At 41.9% G+C, this 22,188-nt stretch overlaps 3 protein-coding genes across 5 annotated transcripts in view; 2 read left to right on the top strand and 1 right to left on the bottom strand.

Moving 5' to 3' along the window:
* Positions 1-651: 651 nt before the first annotated feature.
* Positions 652-7,985, top strand: LOC308335237 (uncharacterized protein). Its single transcript, XM_080792249.1, has 14 exons — positions 652-857; positions 1,135-1,283; positions 1,397-1,507; positions 2,628-2,681; positions 2,817-3,047; positions 3,194-3,329; positions 4,073-4,104; positions 4,564-4,738; positions 4,996-5,147; positions 5,247-5,357; positions 6,467-6,520; positions 6,632-6,820; positions 6,926-7,048; positions 7,848-7,985. Exons 1-14 carry the CDS (start codon positions 851-853, stop codon positions 7,884-7,886), a joined length of 1,563 nt encoding a protein of 520 aa, XP_080648375.1. The 5' UTR covers positions 652-850; the 3' UTR covers positions 7,887-7,985.
* Positions 7,986-9,884: 1,899 nt separating this feature from the next.
* On the top strand, positions 9,885-17,123 carry cct7 (chaperonin containing TCP1, subunit 7 (eta)). Of its 2 annotated transcripts, none has more exons than XM_080792083.1 (12): positions 9,885-9,947; positions 11,001-11,084; positions 11,577-11,646; positions 12,091-12,197; positions 12,768-12,946; positions 13,355-13,526; positions 13,963-14,127; positions 14,525-14,713; positions 14,842-14,939; positions 15,041-15,173; positions 15,533-15,739; positions 16,222-17,123. In XM_080792083.1, exons 1-12 carry the CDS (start codon positions 9,942-9,944, stop codon positions 16,447-16,449), a joined length of 1,638 nt encoding a protein of 545 aa, XP_080648209.1. In that variant the 5' UTR covers positions 9,885-9,941; the 3' UTR covers positions 16,450-17,123. The 2 variants fall into 2 exon arrangements, with proteins under 2 accessions (XP_080648209.1, XP_080648208.1); XM_080792082.1 differs by having other exon boundaries at positions 9,902-9,947; positions 10,998-11,084.
* Positions 17,124-17,454: 331 nt separating this feature from the next.
* hspa12b (heat shock protein 12B) overlaps positions 17,455-22,188 on the bottom strand; it is a 23,180-nt gene continuing 18,446 nt past the window's right edge. For both annotated transcript variants that reach the window (XM_080792080.1, XM_080792081.1), the window contains 4 exons: positions 20,135-20,393; positions 19,755-19,858; positions 19,436-19,626; positions 17,455-19,184 (listed from right to left, as the gene is read on the bottom strand). In XM_080792080.1, the coding sequence (XP_080648206.1) occupies positions 18,705-19,184; positions 19,436-19,626; positions 19,755-19,858; positions 20,135-20,393 (1,034 nt within the window). In that variant the 3' untranslated portion in view covers positions 17,455-18,704. The remainder of the gene's footprint in view (positions 19,185-19,435; positions 19,627-19,754; positions 19,859-20,134; positions 20,394-22,188) is intronic.

The raw sequence follows: 22,188 nt of genomic DNA, 5'->3' as shown, positions 1-22,188 counted from the left end.
TCACTTAAACCCTACTTGATAGACCCCCGGGGGTCTAGGTCTCCTCCTTCTCCCCTCTACTACACAATCTCTTTGTTTACGCCTTGCAGTGCTACTTGTTGATGCACATCATCCAAAAACTATAGAAACAAACTATTAAGAAACAAAATCAATTGATTTGTTTCAATTAAGTATAATCGATTTGTTTCTTTCTCATAAAATAATAACGACAAAATTCAGTATCATCACACATCACATACAGCGTTGGGGAGAAAGATGGGGGGAGGGGGGGGTGATCATTTGAAAGGTGGATTTTCACGCCTGTTTTAAAAGATGTAAGTGATCTGAAACTATTGGAACTGAATCACTATAAATTTGAAGCTGATGAATGCTACTCTCCAGTATCTCCCGAGTCTCCCCTGATTGGGATCAAACTGCAACCCTGCACCTGAAAATGTAATTTCCCTGTGTAGCCTACATCTGCTCAATTAGTTAAAATGGGAGAGATGGGGCTGCGTTTGGGGGCGTAGTGTAAACTTTTTTGTCCTTAAAATTGTAATAGACAACAGCTGCTGCAGTCTGCAAATGGAAATGTATCACAAACATTACTATTTAAATACATTAACATGTGAAGAATATAAAATATTAAATCGATGTCTTCATGAGTGAATTTTGTTTGTTATGAAGGTCAAATCGTTCCACATGTGTGAGACTCCTCATAATGGGACAGGAAATGTGTTGAGTCAAATTTCACTGACAGAAAAGGGGTGGGATTTGACTCCAAACATAACAGAGAGATAAAGAGTTTTGGGGCGTTGGTGTAAACTTTGTTGCTCGATATCTTGTAATAAATAGTCTGGATTTTGAAACCATGGCAGGTAAGAAACACATTCCTGTTTCATCATATTATTTGTCTATGATTGTCTACTCCAGGTTTATGTATTTTGCTTCTCAGGCGCTTATGTTCTTCAGAATAAATTAAAACCAGCTGCAGAGAGGTAAAAACCAAACGGAAGAATTGCGATGTACGTTTTGACGTATGCAAAATATACCAAAGTGATGTTCAGACACGAGGCTGTGCTGTAAATTACCAGCATATAGGCTTTTGCTGTGTAACGTTTGCAAATTATAATGCATATGTTGAATTATTTGTAGACGACGAAGCAGCAATAGGGACAGAAAGCAGCCCATCCCAGTGTACTGGACAAGGGACTCAACAACATGATTCCATCGTCACTGTCACCTTCCAGAAGGACCCCAACCGCAAACAGAAGTTCCTGGAGGCAGAACCCAAAGCTTTAGGGGTACCTATACCTAGTTAGTATCTACCTACCGCCCAGCTGTTCATCCATCCATGGAAGTTTTGAAATGTCCACCTGTAGTCATTGTCTTCTAATCTAATGTCTTCTTTTGCAAGATCACTCAGATTGGGCTGTGTTTTTATCAAAGCACCTGGTGTGGGTTGGCTTTTGCCAATCACATATCTGGTGGTGAATACTGTGTATTTTTCGCCATCCTAAACCTGCCGGTAAGTGCATTAATAATAATAATAATACACTGTAAAGTCTTAAGTGTTAATTTAACTAAGTGAACAAAGAACAAAATGCTATTTGAAAACTCACTGAGGATTTTACTGTGTAAAACAACTACTATTACCGCTGGCCTACTAATAATAATAACAATTACCTATTTTTGCACATTCTCTAAAGCAGACAAAGTTTGTTTTGCTCATAAATGAAACCAGCCTAGAACAAGCAAACAACAATTAAGAAGATGAAAACACAAGAACAGGGAACAAACCAAAATACGCTAAATATAAAATAGCAGTGCATACAAGCAAAATATGACATAAGAGGTAAACAAGACAGCTGTATGTATTTAATTATGTTTGTGAATATTACTCTCCACACTTGGCAGGGGGCTTTCTTGAAGTAAAACAAAAGCACCATTCATATAGGCTACAACTTTCTTGTTTAAGTCATATTTATGTAAACGTACAAAGTGTTTCAGCTTTGGACGTAAAGCTACAGTACAATACAGGGCTTATTTTAATGAATGAAATGTTATTTTACCAATCTGGTTGGAGAAGGTCTCGCTAGAACTCTTCCATTGAGACATTTAGGTGGTGTCGGTTAGGACAGTGGTTATCAAAGTGGGGTTCCAGGGGGTCCCCAGTCACACACTGCTTCTATATCCACTGATCCACTCAACCCAGACTGACAGCAACCTACACATGCAGCGAATTGATCCCATTGTAAAACAAAAAAATTAACAGAATTTTGCTTGTTTAACCACATTCAACATGGTGTCCATATTTTAATTTAAATAAGTGTAAACTTTCAAAAAAATGTAAGAATTATATAGACCTATATTTATTTTCTTCTTTTTTCTAAATGGTCAAAATCTTAAAAAAGAAAATGAAAAAAAATTGCAGATTTACAACCTCTCAACATGTCACGAATCGATTCTACGCTTTGTGTGCTTGAAGATCGGTAGCCCAATCTGTGACCTCCATAGTAGATCAGATAGCTTAGTTATTTGTTGTACAACAGAGTTTATAGAGCTTAAGTGGCTATAGAGAAACTGATATTGACAATGTATTTTCTTCTTCTTTTTTTTCTTTTCTTTTTTCACTGTGCTTTTTACAGGTGATAATAGCTGGGAGCCTCGCCATAGCAGCACAGAACCTCCACCTCCCTACTGTAAGTCCTACTTGTCCTCCAACATAAATGCCTTGCATGATATGGAGGACAAAAACGAAACAAACGTATACAATCAAATTCAATTACATTTGTAAAACAATCAAGTAAAAAAATGTCCCCTCAATTTTCTAACAGCTCAGGGCATGTCTGGCCATGCAGGTGTTGGCCTGTCTTGCATCCATAATAAATGCATTTATCAGTTCCGGGTCTATAATGGTCTTTAGCCCACTCAGAATCTGCGGGGACTTTGATGCTTATTACAAGGATGCTTATTACAACGACACTACATTGGATTGGGAACTGTGTGTCGGTGTCGGCTGTTCCCAAACCCAAAGCCAAGATTTCAACATCTGCCGTCAAGTTAGGGTGAGGTCCACCACTTACTATAATTATCATATTTTTTAGATACCCTTCCTTGCAACTTGATGAGAGGTTTTCAAAAGATATCTCACCATATTTGCTTATTGTCTCATCAATGTCTGTTGACAATCGGACGGCCATTCAAATCATAGGTTTGTTTGACAGGATGGCTACAGTCACCTCTACGCCGGGTTCATGCTCATCCAGGCTGCTTTGGTGGCCATCTCCTGCACGCTCGCTTCCTATTGCTGCAAGGTGGTCAACTGCTGCTCGCCAGGCCCCAAAATGGTAAACAAAGAGAGTTAATGCATGCACTCAAGATAGAAAATAATATATATCCACTAATATAGATCAGATTCACTGCCAGAGTAAATACATAAATAATCCATCGTCTGTCAGCTTTCTTTCTTTCTTTTTTAAGTGGTGCAACCATTTCAAGAAACAGCAATGTCCGTCCCTTACTCCCTTTGTGTGTGTGTGTGTGTGTGTGTGTGTGTGTGTGTGTGTGTGTGTGTGTGTGTCTGTCTGTCTGTCTGTTTATTTGTTCTCATTTTTCCATAGCTTTTAAATACCGGTAGTCACAGAATATTTATATCCAGTATATTTATTTCAAGTGAGTGAGATTGGGAATTGCTTTACAATGAATCATAATTCTAGAACCATGAGTAAATCATTATCATGACAAAAGAGAATATATTTTAAAAATCAACTTGGCCCGGGCCGGCATAGCGGTCCGGTCACCTAGGCTCCTAATGCGGCATGGCGGTGCGAAGCTGGTTTGAGTCCCGTTCCTGAGGACCGTTGCTATATATGTCAATCCCCATCTCTCTCCCCCAAATTCCTGTCTGTCTCCATTTTCCACATCAATAAAGGCAAAAACACTTATAATATATATTCATATAACAAAACAAAAAAATTATGGTACATTTGATCAATGTTAGATATCTCATGTCTCCGTTTTATTGGGCACGGCCCGCACATGTATTGCCACCAAAGAGGTAATAAATGACAAACCTTTTTCATTGTCCCAGCCGGTAATCACAGTACAAGCCTCTCCTGCTCAGCAAAACTAGACCTTGCATGAGGGCAACTACCAGAGACCTTCTAGCCATGGCAGCACAATGGGGCTGAAGATTGAGGATCATTCCATGGACCTTGGACTGACAAAGATGCCCCAGTTTTAGAAATATATCTATATAGCCAACCAATGCAGAAACAATGCTTTCCAACAAGTATTGTAAATCCTTATGTAAGCTCTATGTTGCTTTGGTGTTTGAAGCTTATACTGTAAACTGTTTTCATATAGGCCATAATTATTTAACCATGAAGCAAAGAAAGTATAAATATCACCACTTTATCACACTAATAACATTGACTGTTCATGGTGAAATGTGATTCTGGAAAAAATATATATATTGGAAATGTAGCACATACAGGTACTAAAATACTAAAAACAAGTGAAGAATATACAATATATTTCAGATGTCTAAATGAGTTTGACTTTTTTGTTTATGGTATGTAGGTCAAATCGTTCCCGACAGGAAATGTGTTGAGTCAAATTTCACTGACAGAAAGGGGGTGGGATTTGACTTCAAACATAACAGAGAGTGAGAGAGGTTTGGGGTGTGTTGGTGTAAACTTTGTTGGTCGATCATATATACTTGTAATAAACAGTCTGGATCTTGAAAACATGGCAGGTAAGAAACACATTCCTGTTTTATCATATTAGTTGTCTGGGATTGTCTACTCTAGGCTTATTTATTTTGCTTCTCGGACGTCTCGTGTTCTTCAGAATAAATTAATTCCAGCTGCAGAGATGGAAACGGAAGACTTGCGATTTTGTATGCAAAATATACCAAAGTGATGTTTATAGACGAGGCTGCCCTCTAAATAACCAGCATATAGGCTTTTGCTGTGTAACTTATAAATTATAATGCACATGTTGAATTTGTAGACGATGAGGAGGCAGCAATAAGGACAGAAAGCAGCCCATCCCAGTGTACTGGACAAGGAACTCAACAACAGGATCCCATCATCGCTGTCACCTTCCAGAAGAATCCCAACCGCAAACAGAAGTTCCTGGAGGCAGAACCCAAAGCTTTAGGGGTACCTATATACCTACTATCTACCTAATGTGTTTACAATGACCCATGGAAGTTTTGAAATCTCAAACAAATGTAATTTTTTTTGTATGTCTTTTGCTAGATCACTCAGATTGGGCTGTGTTTTTATCAAATCAACTGGGTGGGGCTGTCTTTTGCCAATCACATTTCTAGTGATGAAGTGTGTGTATTCTACGGCATTCTAAACCTGCCGGTAAGTGCATAATAATAGTACTAATAATACACTGTAAAGTCCTGAGTATTAATGTAAGTCTACTGTAAGTGAACAAATGGAATCAAATGCCAGTTGTAAACTCATGTGAGGATTGTACCGTGTATACTACAAGTATTACTACTGATGATAACGTATTTTGATTGCATTGCATGGAAAGCACTTTACAATGTACTTTACATTCACCCATTTACACACCCGGCAGCCACCAACCTGCTCATCGGGAGCAATTAGGGGTTCAGTGTCTTGCTCAAGGACACTTCGACACTGGCTGTCGCTCTACTTCCTGAGCCAAAGCTGCATCTGTATGATAGCGTATATAAATACAATATAACTATTAACTAGTACGTCAGCTGACATTTATGCCCCGGTGGTGTCAGTTAGGACACCTACTAGGCTACTGTTATTTGAAGCTGACACCATACCAAACTGGACACTAGATGCACCACCATCTTTCTTGTAGTTTGGGCATTGTTAACAAGCCTGATCTGATATAGAGCCCTCTATTATGTCAGGTAGTTTGCACACGTCGCACATACAGTGAGTAGGCCTATATGCACACACCGTTTCCGTATCCACTCTTGTTTCTGCCCACTGTAGTGGTTCAAAGAATTGCCGGATAAATACCATGGGCATTTACAGTATAGTAATCTGTATACTGTAGTGCATCCATACGCACATACAGTATGATGTGTGCAATACAAATATCCCTTACCAACTTTGTTGTCCTACATTGTAGGTTGTGCTCCTCTAGGTACACCATCCTCCACCCCCCTTTGAATGTCTTTACTCTTTATTCAAAGGAAATGAACAGACTTTAGTAGGTTTAACCACATTCAATCTGATCCATAATGTGGGTATTCTGTAGGTGAAAACCCAAAAAACAAACAAGATGCTAATACATTTTTTAAATAGCAAAAGCGAGAGATCTACAGACTCACAATGTGTCAACGAATTGCCTCTGTGACAATAGAAGTTTGGCTACAACTTTTAGGGATTATAAGTGGTTAAAGTGAAACTGACCTGGCATTAATTACACTGTTGAAACGTGCAAATGTTGTTGACAGTGATGATAACTGTGCTTTTTACAGGTGATAATAGCTGGGTGCCTCGCCATAGCAGCAAAGAACCTCCACGTCCCTACTGTAAGTCCTAGACGACCTACAACATAAATGCCTGGCATGATATGGATGACAAAAACACAACAAACAATAAACAATCAAATTCAATAAAAAAAATGTCCTCATTTCCGTCAGCTCAGGGCATGCCTGGGCATGCAGGTGTTGGCCTGTATTGCATCCATAATAAATGCATTCTTCAGTGCGGTTACTATGGTCGACCACCAACCAGGAAACACAGTCTGCTGGAACTTTTATGACTGGAATGAGACTTTATGGAAACAGTTCACACAAAGTCAAGATTACACCACCTGCCGTCAATTCCTGGTGAGGGCATTTGCCACAGTATTATTGGACTTGATCTCATAGCTGGATAGGATGGTCAACAGCAGCCTACTGTACAGCACACAACAGTGTTTTTGCTCCCAACAGGACGGCTCCAGTCACCTCAATGCTGGGTTCATTCTCATCCAGGCTGCTTTGGTGGCCATCTCCGGCACACTCGCTTCCTATTGCTGCAAGGTGGTCAACTGCTGCTCACCAGCTCCCAAAATGGTAAAGGCGCTAAAATATTCATATTTATCAATTTATAAGGAATCTTAACCCATTCTGACCTCAGATTCTAACTCACGGAAGAAAGGTGGTTCTTTAATGCATTTTGACCTGAGATCCGATTCCAAAAATGTCTTAAATCCTGACAGTTTAAAAAAATAGCAGACCTACAAGCTTGTAGATCTGCTATTTTTCAATAGCTAAATTACAAAATAATGCACCAAAAGGGGTTCCCGCCCAAAATGGGTTTAATCTAGAATGAGCACATGATGAGTAAATAATACAAATATATTAAAAAAATCAGCACCCATTTGATCAATGTGGTGAACGGTACCACTAACTACAACTACATGTGTGATGGATTGACAGCAGTGGTTTTCAACCAGTGGTCCTTGAGGGGTTTCCAGGTGGTCCCCAGATAAGTGATGGAGAGTTGGTAACCTACGCTCTCAAGAGTTAACTTATTGTTAAACATCTGCATTACTTAATTTACAATTAAGTGTACACAATTAGAGAATGTAGATCTTTTTTTATTTTTGATCAACGTTTGCCTGTTATCTCTCCAAAATCTTATCCAAGGAAACATTAAACGTTTTGGGTCCGTCGGGCTAAATCTCATCAAATGGTGGTCCATGGCTCAAATGCCGAATAAATAATGGACCTTAAAATGAAAAGGGTTGAAAACCACTGATTTACAGTACAGCAGTTAAACAAGCTCTACTTACTTACCTGCTCTACCTGGTTTACTTTACTCACCTAGCGATGAATAAATGTCAAACCTTTTGATGTTTCCCTTCCACAGCCTGTGATCACAGTACAAGCATCTCCTGCTCAGCAATGAGACTAGACTCTGCATGGGGTCAACTACCAGAGACCCTCTAGCCATGGCAGCACAGTGATATTTATCACAACGGAACAAGTGTTTGCATATATACTTACTTACTTACTTACTTACTTACTTATGCCTATCGCTCCTTTTCATGGAGCATAGGCCGTTGACTACAGTTTGCCAGAGTCCTCTATCCTGGCTGGGCCTTCTTTTCCAGCTGTTTCCATGTCAGTCCACACTGCTTTTGCATATATAGACCTATATTATTAGCCATTAACATTTGACTATTCATCATTAATATGGTGAAATGTGGTTCTGGATTCTGAAAAGACCAAAACATTGGAAGTGTATTGCAACATGCTCTACAAATACTACTTTAACATGACAATAAATATTAAATATAATTCAAACTTCTTGAAGAGTTTGGCTTTTATTGTTTTTATCTAGGCCTGGTAAACCCAATTTTCAGAATATGAAATATGAAATTAGTTCAAGGGGGAGGGGTTTACCAGGCTACTATTGATCATCTGTGGTCTGTATAGAAATCACCACCATGCTGTAAATTAGCCCAAAAATCCAACAGATTTGTTTGTGATTAATCCTTGGTGCTCAGGGGCCTCTGACATCCAGGAGTCTTGGCCAACCTGTCCGCTTATAAAGGGCAAAGTATCATGAGTCTGCCCAGAGAACCACGAGGCCTTGCACTTGGGGTGGCTGGGACAGAGGCCCTGGATCAAAACATACTGTAGGCTATATGACTATGAGGCAACAACATCTGTAAACATAACATCAATTACACTGTTCGATGTCTCATCACCAGAGATCGGATGAAGGTCAGTTGGACCAAAACGTTTTATTTTATTTTATTAATTCATTCATTTTACATTAAGTGTAGACAGTGTACAGGATGTCCTTTTGTCCTGACTCAAGCATTGACAGCACCTGAGACAGACATAGAATAGGGTTGTATTGATTGATTGATTGAAGTTTTTATTTTACAGTATGCAGAATGGGTACACTTCAAACGAAAGCAGAAGTCAATAAAAAATGGTTACTTTGTGGACTATGACTATCCATGATAAAGCATTACAAGTTATTTACAACAGGGTCCACCATTTTCAATTAATCAGAGTATAAACAAAGGTAAATACAACGCCTATAGGCTATACTCCAGAAGGGATGGTCACTTCACTGATCTCTCAGACTTCAAAATGTATAGGCCTAGTGTACATTCCTACCTGCTAGCTAAATACACGTCAGTCAGTCAGTCAGACAGACATGGACATGGCTGTCAGATATCTATTGCTCTTGGACACATTCTTTATTTAATACAGTAGCTCCACCTAGTGGTCATACAATACAATACTCGATCAAAACCTTGAAACGCAGTGTAACCTCGCGTCACAGCTTTTCACATACATATGGGGAGGTATCTGTTTTCAGTTTTCACATGGGTGAAATCATTGAGTTATACTATATAGGCCTAGAGTTATTATATATAGACTGCAACCAACAAGGCACGATGGCAATTAACCATTATCTACCACTGACTACCAGAACACCGCTCCACTTGTGCTTTATGGTGTCGTTCACAGTTCATGTATTGAGTTGTGCTTGAAATGTACTGTAATTCTGCAAACTATCAATCAATCAATCGTATGGAAATGTTTTCATATTTTGTTTTTGACAGTGGTCTGGAATTCAAAATGTTTTAAAGAAAGAAAAAAAAAGAAAAGCACTGTGAAAGTAATTATGCGTTTAAAATAACATAAAGGACTGAGTATTTAATTCCATTAATTTGTAATAAATCAACTTTAATAAATGTGTGAAGAATACCAATCCCATTTTATATTTAACAATATGTCTTCACCATGAATTTCTCAAATGTTGTCCTTTTCAAACGTTGCTGCTGTAATGTAAAACCCTAATGGAATCATAATAATCATATCGGTTCAGAGCACAGCGCACTGCGCAGTGAAAATAGATTTGAGGTTCTTGAACGTGCCTCTAGCGCAAAGCATTGTGGGATTGGATGCCGGTAGAAAGCTTCTCGAAGGAACTGCAAAGATGATGGTGAGTAATGTAGCATTCATGCTACATAATCCATCTTCATCCTCTTCGTTATCAATACATATGTTTGTCTATCTTATACACAAATGTCATCACATCCGTAGACATTCGTAGGAAATCAACATTTTTATTTAAACGATAATTACATTTGAAGTAGTGTAACTTGTTCGTGTTAGCATCCCCAGCTATGGGCGTATACGATGTAGCATCCAGCATGATGCATTTACACAGCAACTTAAACCAACCAGGGCCGTTTGGATGAAATCATCATTGTAATAAAATAAAATAAAGATGCCTCATTTGTTATGGTTCCCACTAGAGTAGAAACGTATAGTTGTACTGCTAGAAATGAAAGCATCAGGAACCCGGCTTTGTCTTGCGAGCTGTCAACCATAGCAACTCATACAATAGATTGATGATGCATTTACGTTCTGAACTACTTGCATCATTATGATACATGCTGGCTTCAACGTTCTGTCCACTGGCTGTCACCTGTTGGTGATCTAGCTAAAATGGAGCTATTGGCTTGTTTAAATTAATTTAGACAATATTCTGCCTTGACGATGATGATGCACAACAAGCAATATTAGCATCCATCGACTACAGACAGGATGGAGAAGGTGCAAGTATTAGTAACGTGAGAGGATGTTACTAGCATAATTATGATTATGATGGAGCGCATTAGTAACCTAACTGAGCTGATCACTGACACTGCATTGATTTGGTTCGATTGGGCGACTGTCTTTGAATGACATGGCATAAAAACTGCTTTTCGCAAACAAAAGCATCACCCTGACCCCTCAAACTAGAGTGACCATACTGCAGTTGTACACACTCACCACAGTGGTGTAAATGCTATGATTATGATCTCTAGTACCAACCATAACTACAACATGATGAAACGACTCACTATTTTCGTTTGGTGTTATTATCTATATTGGAATCAAAACCACGTTTTATGCCTTGAATTGTGCGAAAAGCTTTCAGTTTCTCCTGGTTTCCTTGGATCTTCTATCCTCTTTGTTCTAACGAACCCATGGCCTGTCTCCCCAGCAGAACGCACCAATTATCCTGTTGAAGGATGGGACTGATACGTCCCAGGGCATTCCCCAGCTCATCAGCAACATCAATGCCTGCCAGGTCGGAAAAATCGTTTGTGTTGTTCAGTGGGTTTGTGTTGTTCAGTGGGTCACCTCAATGACAGTGTGTGTATATTAACTAATAACATGAAAATTGGTCTGCAACCATCGATTTTTACTTTTTGGATTAATCAAATAATCGTGAAGCATGTTTTGGATTTTATACATTCATCATTCAACGTTGTTGTGCAAAAATAACACATGTGAAAACACACTGAGCTTGTAGATAGGCTATTTCCACTTTGTTATCATTGAGGGGAAATGTATTATTATTTTAAACAATTAACTGTTGCACCCCTACATGAAAATCAGATTCATTTTGTCACTTAGATGCATGGTTTAAGTACATACAAACATATGCTGTTCCTCTGCCTGCTTGTGCCTGCTGGGAGGATTTTGTACCCCTTCACCCTTTTTTACCTGTTGGGTGAGAAGTCTTTTGTGGGACTTGATGTCTTCTATTTATTGTACTTTATTAAATATTGAATTCCAGGTCATTGCTGAGGCTGTCAGGACCACCCTGGGGCCCAGAGGGATGGACAAGCTCATGGTGGATGGCAGGGGTGAGGCTGAGAGGACATATTCTGACAATATAATACCTGCATGCACATAATTCCACAATGTAAGCCAGCAGTTTGGGCCACTTCTAGAAGTCACCATGTTTGAAAAAAATGAAAAGACTTGTGATTTTCGGCTATCTATGGGAGTTTATTAACTTGGATATGCATTGCCAATAAATGCTTAAAGGATGAGTTCCCAAACAGAACACTAGCAAGTAAACTAAAGTGTGGATTTCTTGGTGGTCAGTAGGACAGATAAATTAGACATCCTGAAATGTCACAGTTGATCAAACCAGGGTACAGACAAAAATCTATTTGATCAAATAGTTGAAATAAATGGAAAAGGCACAGTATTACAAATCATATAAAAAAAAGATTGTTATGAGTTTAGATTATTAATTTGCATGCATGTTGTGGTGCAGTATAATGAATAAGTTCTATGTGTAGGTAAGGCCACCATCTCCAATGATGGCGCCACCATCCTGAAGCTGTTGGATGTGGTCCATCCTGCTGCCAAGACCCTGGTGGACATCGCTCGCTCCCAGGACGCTGAGGTGAGACACTGTGTTGATTCCATTTATATCCTGATTGTGTCTGAGAGGTATTGCAGTCACTTCTGACCTGATTTCACTAGCACACTCGGAGCCAATACTCACTGTCACTCGCCTGACATGCCTGGTAACTGGTACGGTCGCCCCTTTTCCATCTCGCACCACTACTCTACCTAACTGTAAATAATTCATGTTGGTGATTATATAAAAGGTATTATCATATTAATTTTATCATTAAGTTCACTCTGTATATCCACAGGCATAATGGCATGATGATGCCATTACAAAACATGGGCTACATGGAAGAAATGTGTTTTAACGAAATTAACTGCTAGAAGGTCCTAAATTAACATAGTATAGAGATCGACTACTATACAATCAAATAAATATGTATACAAGATAATTTCAGAGAGGGAGGGAGATACTAAATTAACTGTTAACTACATTAAAACATTTCGTGGTGGTGAGTTGGTAAAGGGGCGAGTCGTTTGGTATTCCCATGCCTCCAGAATGTTGGGGTAGCAGTCCTCCATATATAACCCCTATCTGCCTTCCCCGTTCTCCCATTTCCAGGTTGGAGATGGCACCACCTCTGTCACCCTCCTGGCTGCAGAGTTCCTGAAGCAGTTGAAGTGCTACGTGGAGGACGGCCTTCATCCTCAGACCATCATCAGAGCGTTCCGTACTGCCACTAACTTGGCCGTCAACAGGATCAAGGAGATCGCCGTCACCATCAAGAACAATGACAAAGAGTGAGTGTCTGTCTACTGTTGTGCACCCACTCCGCCATAACTACTTTACGTCGCCACTGTAAACCTTTATTTATACTTGGACAGTGAAAATAACCGATTTATGATATAAATATAAGTCACACTTTTAATACTGCCAAGCCTTTGGCACAACACAACTTATTTAAATAATTTGCCTAATCAATTTCAATTCATTTTTATTATAGTGCCAAATCACTTCAACACTTCATACATAGAATACGTCACTGCCAACCTTTCTCACCCTGATCAAACGTGCCAACATGACCATGTTGGGGGAACAGAGAGAATGAGAGAGAGATTCATTAGATTAATTATACACAAATAATGGATAACAACAATAGTAACTATGGTACAGTGACAACAATAACAAATGTCTCTCTGTCTGTTCAGAGAGCAGAGACAGCTGCTGGTTAAATGCGCATCCACCGCCATGAACTCAAAGCTGATCGCCGGTCAGAAAGAGTTCTTCTCCAAGATGGTGGTCGATGCTGTCATGTCGCTGGACGAGCTGATGCCCCTGAAGATGATCGGAATCAAGAAGGTCCAAGGTGGAGCTTTGGAGGTCTGTCTACAGTACAGGATCACAGAACTATATTTATAAAGCAGTAATCTATAACATTCATGTTCGAACCTCTCCTGCATGAGAAACCAAATGTCTACCACTCAATGGAAGATTAGAGAGACTATATCCAACCAGTGCTGCAGAATCTTGCAGATATGTTAAACATACTCTTTATCATAATACAGATTGGTTAAAATGAAATTGTATTCATTAAAATAGGTTGAATTGCTGCTTTAACATTAAACGGTCTCTTAGCATATTAATTCAGACAGTGTTGTCCCTGAACACGTCCAATGAACAATCGTTCATGAACACATTCGTGTTGACGTTCAATAGCTGATCTCTACAAGCTCCAAACGTGTCATGTCCGATAACTGTTAAAGTTTAGTACACTTTAGTAGGGCTTTTCCTCACATTGTCATTATTTGTCCTCCAGGATTCCCAGCTGGTGGACGGGGTGGCGTTCAAGAAGACCTTCTCCTACGCTGGCTTTGAGATGCAGCCCAAGCGCTACGAGAACCTAAAGATTGCCCTGCTCAATGTGGAGCTGGAGCTCAAGGCTGAGAAGGACAACGCAGAGGTCCGCGTCAAGACAGTCGAGGTGAGACCTCAAGTGTACAGGAACAAGCAAGCATGCATGCATGCTAACCTGGTACAAACACCTCTGTTGGTCCAGCTCACAGCTTTACAGACTAACACAGGTTCACACAGACATAACACACCTCACACAGCTTTACACACCTCACACAGACATAACACACCTCGTACAGATACACACAGGTAACTTTGCTGATGGCCATTTCTTTGGTAATTATTTTATTGTGTGTGCAGTATGAGATCCTTTGATTACTTTAAATTAATTCTGCCATGCTAGTCTCACAAAGCATTGCATTGCAACACGTAGATAGGCTATTTCCGCTGTCAATTTCATGTCTTAAGTTGTTAAAATGTCCCGTCCTGAATGCTTTCCTTTGTTCCTGTCCAACCCTTGTGTCCAGGACTATCAGGCCATCGTAGATGCAGAGTGGAACATCCTGTACGACAAACTGGAGAAGATCTACAAGTCTGGGGCCAAAGTCGTTTTATCTAAGCTTCCCATCGGAGACGTGGCCACCCAGTATTTTGCCGACAGGGATCTATTCTGTGCTGGCAGGGTACAGGAGGAGGACCTGAAGAGGACCATGATGGTAGGACGGACACACACAGACGGAGAGAGACACACACACACACACAGACAGACATTCTTGTAGCCTGTTCAGCTACACTGCTTAATGTTCAGGTGATTGAAGTATGTTGTGTGCAATGTCTCCTCCAGGCCTGCGGAGGCTCCATTCAGACGTCAGTAGGAGCCATGACAGATGACGTGCTGGGACACTGTGCACTCTTTGAGGAGGTCCAGGTTGGAGGCGAGAGGTGGGTGTGTGTTTGTGTGTGTGGTGTCCATCCCCTTCTCTTCCTTTGCCCTCTCCCAAGTCTAATTGAGTTTAACGCTTGTGTCATGTTTCTGTCCTCAGGTACAACTTCTTTAAGGGCTGTCCTAAGGCCAAGACGTGCACCATTATCCTGAGGGGCGGAGCAGAACAGTTCATGGAGGAGACGGAGCGTTCACTGCACGACGCCATCATGATCGTACGCAGAGCCATCAAGGTTGGTTGACGCCTTATCACAACATGCTCTGTGTGTGTTACTGTGTTCGAATAATTATTTTATGACGCCATTTCTGAAGAGTGACTAAAGTCAGCCACATCTAACCAGCAAACAATTATTGCAGCCCTTAGTAAAAAGCATAGTTTACATGCATGTTTAAAGTGACATTGAGGCCAGGTGTCCCACCAAGTGTTCTATCCCAGGCTCCTCCAAATGTCTGAACCTGTTTCAGCAGTGCAGAATAGACTCATTTTATTTTGAGGAGCCCGGTTTCCAACACAACTCATGCATTTTTTCTTAATTTTAAATTTTTTGCTTGTATTGCCTGAACCTTGAACATGAACTGTCCCTGTTTGCAGAATGACTCCATCGTGGCAGGTGGAGGCGCCATAGAGATGGAGCTGTCCAAATACCTGAGGGACTACTCCAGGACCATCCCCGGCAAGCAGCAGCTGCTGATAGGAGCATACGCCAAGGCCCTCGAGATCATCCCCAGGCAGCTGTGTGACAATGCTGGCTTTGACGCCACCAACATACTCAACAAGCTCCGTGCCAAGCATGCTCAAGTGAGAAGAACGGAATGATTTCAGTCTTTTTGAGAAACAAACATTTATCAGGACATCTCGCAGTTTAAATCTCTTACAATGTTGGTATTTAATTCCTCGTACTTGGACAACATATAGCCATTGCATTAATCAACAATTAAACTAAATATGCTGTACTACTTTAACTCAGTCCCCCAGGGCTCTGCACTAAATCTACGGCAAGCTCACCACAGGTCGAGTTGCTATTTTCACTGCATGTTTGCCCCAGTAGTATGCTATGGTTAATGCACAAGATTCTAGAGTGTTGGCGTGAACAGTGAGCCCAAAGACAGTGTGTTTAAACACTTTCTATCTACTGTCCTTATTTTTGGCATATCATTTGGTGAACATTTTCCAGCATTTTCCGATCTTTAGATGGGCTATTTCAGCAGTCTCGTACGAAGAGATATAAAATACGGCTTCAGTGGTTAATGTCGACCATCTCTCTCTCTATCCGTGTCCAGGGTGGTATGTGGTACGGAGTAGACATCAACAACGAGGACATCACCGACAACTACGTAGCGTGCGTCTGGGAGCCGTCCATCATCCGCATCAACGCCCTGACGGCGGCTTCCGAGGCGGCCTGCCTCATCCTCTCTGTGGACGAGACCATCAAGAACCCCCGGAGCTCCATGGACGGGCCCCCCGGAGGTGGCCGAGGAAGAGGCCGCGGGAGGCCCCACGCTCACTAAAAGGACCTCCATGTTTTAAACTGGCATTAACAACCCCAGTGCAGGTTGAGCCATCTGGTACCTGCACTGGAGTTTTAATGGCAGGTGAGTGAGGGTCACTGGGGTGAACAACACATTTGGGACGGGAGGTGTAGGGAACACACTCGTACAAGCAAGATGAGGGAGTGGGCATGTAACAGTTTGAAGAAACGCTTTGATGGATTTTCTTAGAAACATTATGTGCTTATTTGTCCCTTTTTTGTTACTGACTTGGGCAGTCGCTTATCATTTCAGCATATTTAGCCTCTGTAATGTGCAGATATGTCAGTCACTGGTTTTGTAGCTCTGTTTGAAGCCCTACGAATTGGATGTAGCATCCTATGGAGATGTAATCAGAAGCACCATTGCAAGTTCCCTCCACTGTATTTGAGAATGCTTGAAACCACATAAATACACAGACGCACTCCCATCCCCTACCATCACCCCAGCTATCATACTGTATTTTGGAGTCCCAAGAAGATGCATCGTGTGAGTCATTTTATAACTTGTGGAAAAAGCTGAAGCACTGATTGGTTTTTTGATTAGAGCAGTTCTGAACGTTGTTATTGGTCAGGTTGTTGAGCAGTTGGACCAGGTCATTCTGTGTGGAACTATTTATTGGACCGTTCTCATCAATAAATCCACAGCAGAAACGGTGATGTCTACTGTTTTTGTCGGTGTTCTGAACATGCATTTTAAAAGTGAAGATGAACATGCAACTGGCTACGGGTACCAAACTCGAATGAAAACTGATCTTCGTAATATCAAATTATGAGTCTGTGTTTCGCAGCATAGCATTGCAATGTTCAGAGTGATGATGATTATAAAACAATACTGCAAGCATCTGCTAATTCAATACTGGGAATTGTTATTTAGTGTCCCAGAACTCAAGTCTACAGGGAAACGATTTAATTCATTGGGCCACGTCAAGCTGGCTCAAGTACAGTACACTTGTGTATGCAGGCTTCTCACAACTGCAGAATGTAATGTGTGTAACATAAGCAGTTTATTACAGTATAAACAAGAATATAGGCACAAGTTGGATACAGTGGTACAGTACATGGATTAAGGACACCGAAGTTTCACTTCAGTTCCTTATTTCTCAGCATTTAAAATACAGCCTCTTAACAAGAACTATGCTGCCTCCCAATACCTGCTGAGGTTTGTCACATAGGACAATATAAGTGCCACAGATCGTTGACACCATACGTTGAAGTCAAGCGAATGTCTCTGTTATTGACAATTTTGTCTAACTTAATGACTTCTCCTAGTGTGAGTAAACCCCATCTTAACCACACCTGAAGGTAACCGTGTACATACTATAAGACTAATAAGGCATGTAATAAGACTAGTGCATACATTAATTTTATATGATTCCATAGTCTGTCTAGTAAAACCCCTATTGGGGGATGTTGGCTCGAGTTTATACTATGTCCTGTAGCTTTGTCATCTGGCACTAAAGTCCTTTTTGGCCACTAGGGCCCAGCAAAATCCATAAATGTCAGCACTGAGGAACGACGCTGTAATCCAGGTAGTATCAGAATCAATCACAAAGTTAAATTCAGGGATGGTCACGGTGGTGGATGATAACTCTTAAAACCTGTCATCAACTGAGGGTAAAGGCTGTGTTTGAGCACGAGGGACTTTTACCCCAATGTAGTATAAATAGCCATAAACTATGTATATTAGATCAGGCAGGATGTCAGAGACTTTCCAAAGCCCAGATCTCTGCTAGCCACAGTGAAATGATGGAAGACAGATGTTTGGATCCCTGTGTATGTGTGTTGAAGTCTGTCCCTAATGTATATCAGGCTTGACAAAGTTCCTCTTGGAAAAGTCCCTGGAACAGCATTTGACTGTGAGGCAAGCATTTCTTTTTTTGTTTAGACTAATAGGCCTACAAAATAATTTGTCTCAGATTGGAGTGGTACCTCTTCTGTGCTGGTTGCACATTCTCAGTCACGTGGGAAACTACAGTTCATTCAGCCTGCACTACTCTAGAGATGGAATCATATTGGAAATGTGAACGGTATCTCTTTGGAGAGGATTATTCCTGCTGGAAAGAAGGTATCCCATTCATAAACCAGACAAACACCCTGATCCCAATGTATCCTTTCCAGTACGTTTGATCATGTTTAGATCAAATGGTGAGATCAGATACAGTATAGAGTTTCTTTCTCTCCCTTAAATGTCCTGTGGTGCACTTCCTCCTATAGGCTGTGAGTCCCCCCCCCCCCTCAGTTGGACAGGAAATCTATTGAGGCCCGGACCGAGCGGCTGGACATCACGTCCACGGCCGTGACCTTGATCTCCGTGTCGCCGAACTGCATGGTGGCTCGGATCTCCCTCCTCTCCACGCCTGATCCCGCTCCTCCTCCTCCCGCTGCTCCCCCGGGAACCGGCAGCGGCTCGGGCAGGTCCAGCGTTATCGTCCCGCACTTCCTCACCCCGGGGTCGGAGATGTACACCACGTCGTCGCTGGTGACGCAGTAGATGTTGATGATGATCTTCCGCTGGCCCACGCGGGCCGGCGTGTAGCTTCGCCTCACGACCTCGCCGAGGGCCACCGACTGGTCGACGGAGACGAAGCGGTCCAGGATGTCGGTGCACCACTCGCGGCCGTCCTTGATGAGGAGCTTGTCGCGGGGGTGACGGCCTTCCACGAAGCGGTTCAGCACGCCCACGCCGTAGGTGAGAGGGCAGCGACGCACGCGCACCTGAGGAGGATTGGGCACAGAAGATGTGACGGTGCAGCATCAAGGACACCAGACCACACTATCTCTCAAAGCCCCACTCTTGGTCGCTCTGGGACCCTTTTAGACCTGTTTAGAGACCATTAGAATTACATTGACCAGATGCATTAACATCCTGGTAGGATGAAAAGCTTTCCTAAAAGGGTTGGGAACCACTAGGCTGCCAAGCAGTTATGATACCAGGTAAACTATCAAATCAAATCTAGTGTCCTCACCACGGTGGGGTCCAATCCAAATAGCACGGCGCCCTTCAGGATGGTCAAACCCACGTCCTGAGGGATGATGATGCGGCACTTCCGCCCCAGTGCATTCTGGACCACTCTCTGCAACATCGGCGACTCCGCAAAACCCCCGACCAGGAAGAGGAAACGCACACCCTGCACCTCTGGCTTGGCCATCAGCTCCTCTATGGAAAGGAGAGGAGAATATTATTTCGTGTTATTATTATTAAGTGTGCAAAGGCGTGCCGCCGTGTCATGCAAAGCCTGCTATCATGGATACGTGACACCTGTTTTGAGTGTGCGTGCCTCTCACCGATGTGTTTGACGATGTTGCTGATGGTGGGCTGGAAGAGCTCGTTCATGGCCTCCTGTGTCAAGCGCAGCATCCCCTGGGATGACCACTTCACTATGTTCATGCTGACAAACAATAAACATGGTTTCAATGAAGTAAACTACTTCATGGTTACTCATGCAACCATGGTTGTTTTATTACAACATGCTTTTTGGATATGTAGAAGTGAGTTTCTAGTGTGACACAAAGGAAATTCCTGCGGGGAAATACTTGCACGCCAGTGTCTCCCACTGGAAAAAAGCAGTTCTACAAGCTTGCCTCACAATGTGTCACACATTTTGGTAAAGGCACACACACTGGCGCACAAACACACGCACACACACACACACACACACACTGACTTGCTCCTCCTCAGCGCAGTCTCAACACTCTGTCCTCTGTGCCTCTTGTAGTAGTCTATGAAGGAGAAAGGCAGGGAGATGTTGAGGGCGTTGGCCCGGCCAGGCGTGGCCGTGCGCTTGCGGGCCTCGAAGGCGATGGTGAGGTCCACCCAGGCCGCCGGGCGCCTCTTCTTGAAACTCCCAATGAAGTCCTCCCCGAAAATCTGACACAGCATGGCCTCGAATGCCAGGTCCACACCCACGGCACCGTATGGCCCACCTGGGACAGAGACGGAGGCAGGTAAGAATGTGAAAACCATTATTTATTCCGCATTTGAGCCACGGACCACCATTTGATGAGATTTAGCCTAACCCCAAACTAAAGAATATGTACACATTTCCATGCTGTTTTGATGTCATCACAAGAGAGATGACAGGCAAACGATCAAAACAACAATTCTTCTAGTGCAGATGTTTAACAATAATTTTAATAACTCTTGAGAGTGTAAAATGAGACCCGCCCATTTGGTTTAATTTTACTGTCAAGAGTTATGGATCTATGAGGGTCCATATGGTTACCAAATCTCCATCATTTAGCTGGGGACCATCTGGAACCCCCTCAAGGACCAGTACCACTGATGGTCCCCCTCGGACCACTGGTTGAAAACCACTGCACTGGAGAATAGATACATACATACATACATATATACCGGTATATATATCCAGCGCACTGGTGTTCAACCCTTTTCATTTCAAGGACCCCCAGTTTGATATATGCATTAAGCCACGGACCCATTTGATTAGATCTTTATCTCTGGGATCCCCAACCTACGCTGTAAATCCCTCAGTTAATTCATCTCAGAGAGTGTACAAACATTTTGTTCTTGTATATTCTCAGAGTTCAGCTCAGCGCCCTTGTGGTTAGAGTGTCCGCCCTGCGACTGGGAGGTCGGGGTTCGATCCCTGGCCGGGTCATACCAAAGACTTTAAAAAAGGGACCCAGTGCCTCCCTGCTTGACACTCAGCATCAAGGGTTGGATTGGGGGTAAATCCCTGCAACATACTAGTGTCATGTCCAGGGGGTGTACTTGTACATCAAGCTGCCTCACGCTACAGAAACAGGAGATAGGCTCCTGCCCTATGGGCCTCATGGCTTGGCAAGTCTACTTATATTCTCAGAGTCACAGAGCCATAAAGGTCCTTTTGTTTTCCCAATAATCCATCATTTAGATGGGTACCTCCTGGACTCTGGAGTCTCCCAGTCACGGGAACACATGTTGGGACGATAGTGAGGCCGGTGATGTTTGGGGTGTTGGATTGAGCCCACCATTCTCAGAGAGCATGTTCCTTATTATGAGGAAAGACCATTGCAACATCGCAAACAATGTCTAAATTCACAACCATCCATTACTATCATTATGAGCTTAGAATCTTAGTAGAATCCAGTAAAACCTTAATTCTACACAGCTATTAGAAAAGCAATTTTGGTTTATTGACGAAATGTCAGTGATGGGAAATGAATTCAACCTTTTGAGAGAGAGAGAGAGAATTGGAATTTGAATCAGTGACATTTTGAACTGCCTCAGTCCCAGTGTTAATTTCATCGACTAAAACTATGAGGAAAAATGTTTGTCGACTACCTTTCTTCACTCACGAAAACTTAAATAACAACTCAATAAAAACTAAGCTATCATAGCTTAGTCTAAATATACTGCTGACAATTTCGTCAACAAATAAAAACTAGACTAAAATGTTAGGGAGGGACTAATGGATAAGAGATCCAGTAGAACTAAAAGACTACCGTAGTCATTTTATGTTTGGTTGTGCTCTGAAAATACACTACTACACTACTAGATCTGCTATTTTCAGCATGCAACCAAGTATAAAATCAGGCATTACGACGATCATGTTTTGTCCACTAAATCAACTGTAGATCTAGTCGACTAAAATCTTATGGTACGTATTTCATCAACTACAACTAAAGTCTTTCAGATGACTAAAATATGACAAAAACTAAATAGAATTTAATTCAAAAGACTGACTGAAATCAACACTGCTCAGTCCACGGCTGGTGT

The sequence above is a fragment of the Protomyctophum bolini genome, assembly GCF_963924005.1.
Source record: "Protomyctophum bolini genome assembly, chromosome: 20".
In the NCBI taxonomy this organism is placed as follows: domain Eukaryota; kingdom Metazoa; phylum Chordata; class Actinopteri; order Myctophiformes; family Myctophidae; genus Protomyctophum; species Protomyctophum bolini.
This window is presented reverse-complemented; position numbering and strand designations above follow the sequence as displayed.

What these genes read in the sequence shown, in the direction of transcription:
- LOC308335237 (XM_080792249.1), top strand. An exon ending in AGAACCTCCACCTCCCTACT is followed by an intron (nt 2,682 to 2,816) that starts GTAAGTCCTACT and finishes ATTTTCTAACAG; the next exon opens with CTCAGGGCATGTCTGGCCAT. An exon ending in GCTCGCCAGGCCCCAAAATG is followed by an intron (nt 3,330 to 4,072) that starts GTAAACAAAGAG and finishes TCATTGTCCCAG; the next exon opens with CCGGTAATCACAGTACAAGC.
- cct7 (XM_080792082.1), top strand. An exon ending in CTCGCTCCCAGGACGCTGAG is followed by an intron (nt 12,198 to 12,767) that starts GTGAGACACTGT and finishes TCCCATTTCCAG; the next exon opens with GTTGGAGATGGCACCACCTC. An exon ending in TCCAAGGTGGAGCTTTGGAG is followed by an intron (nt 13,527 to 13,962) that starts GTCTGTCTACAG and finishes TTTGTCCTCCAG; the next exon opens with GATTCCCAGCTGGTGGACGG.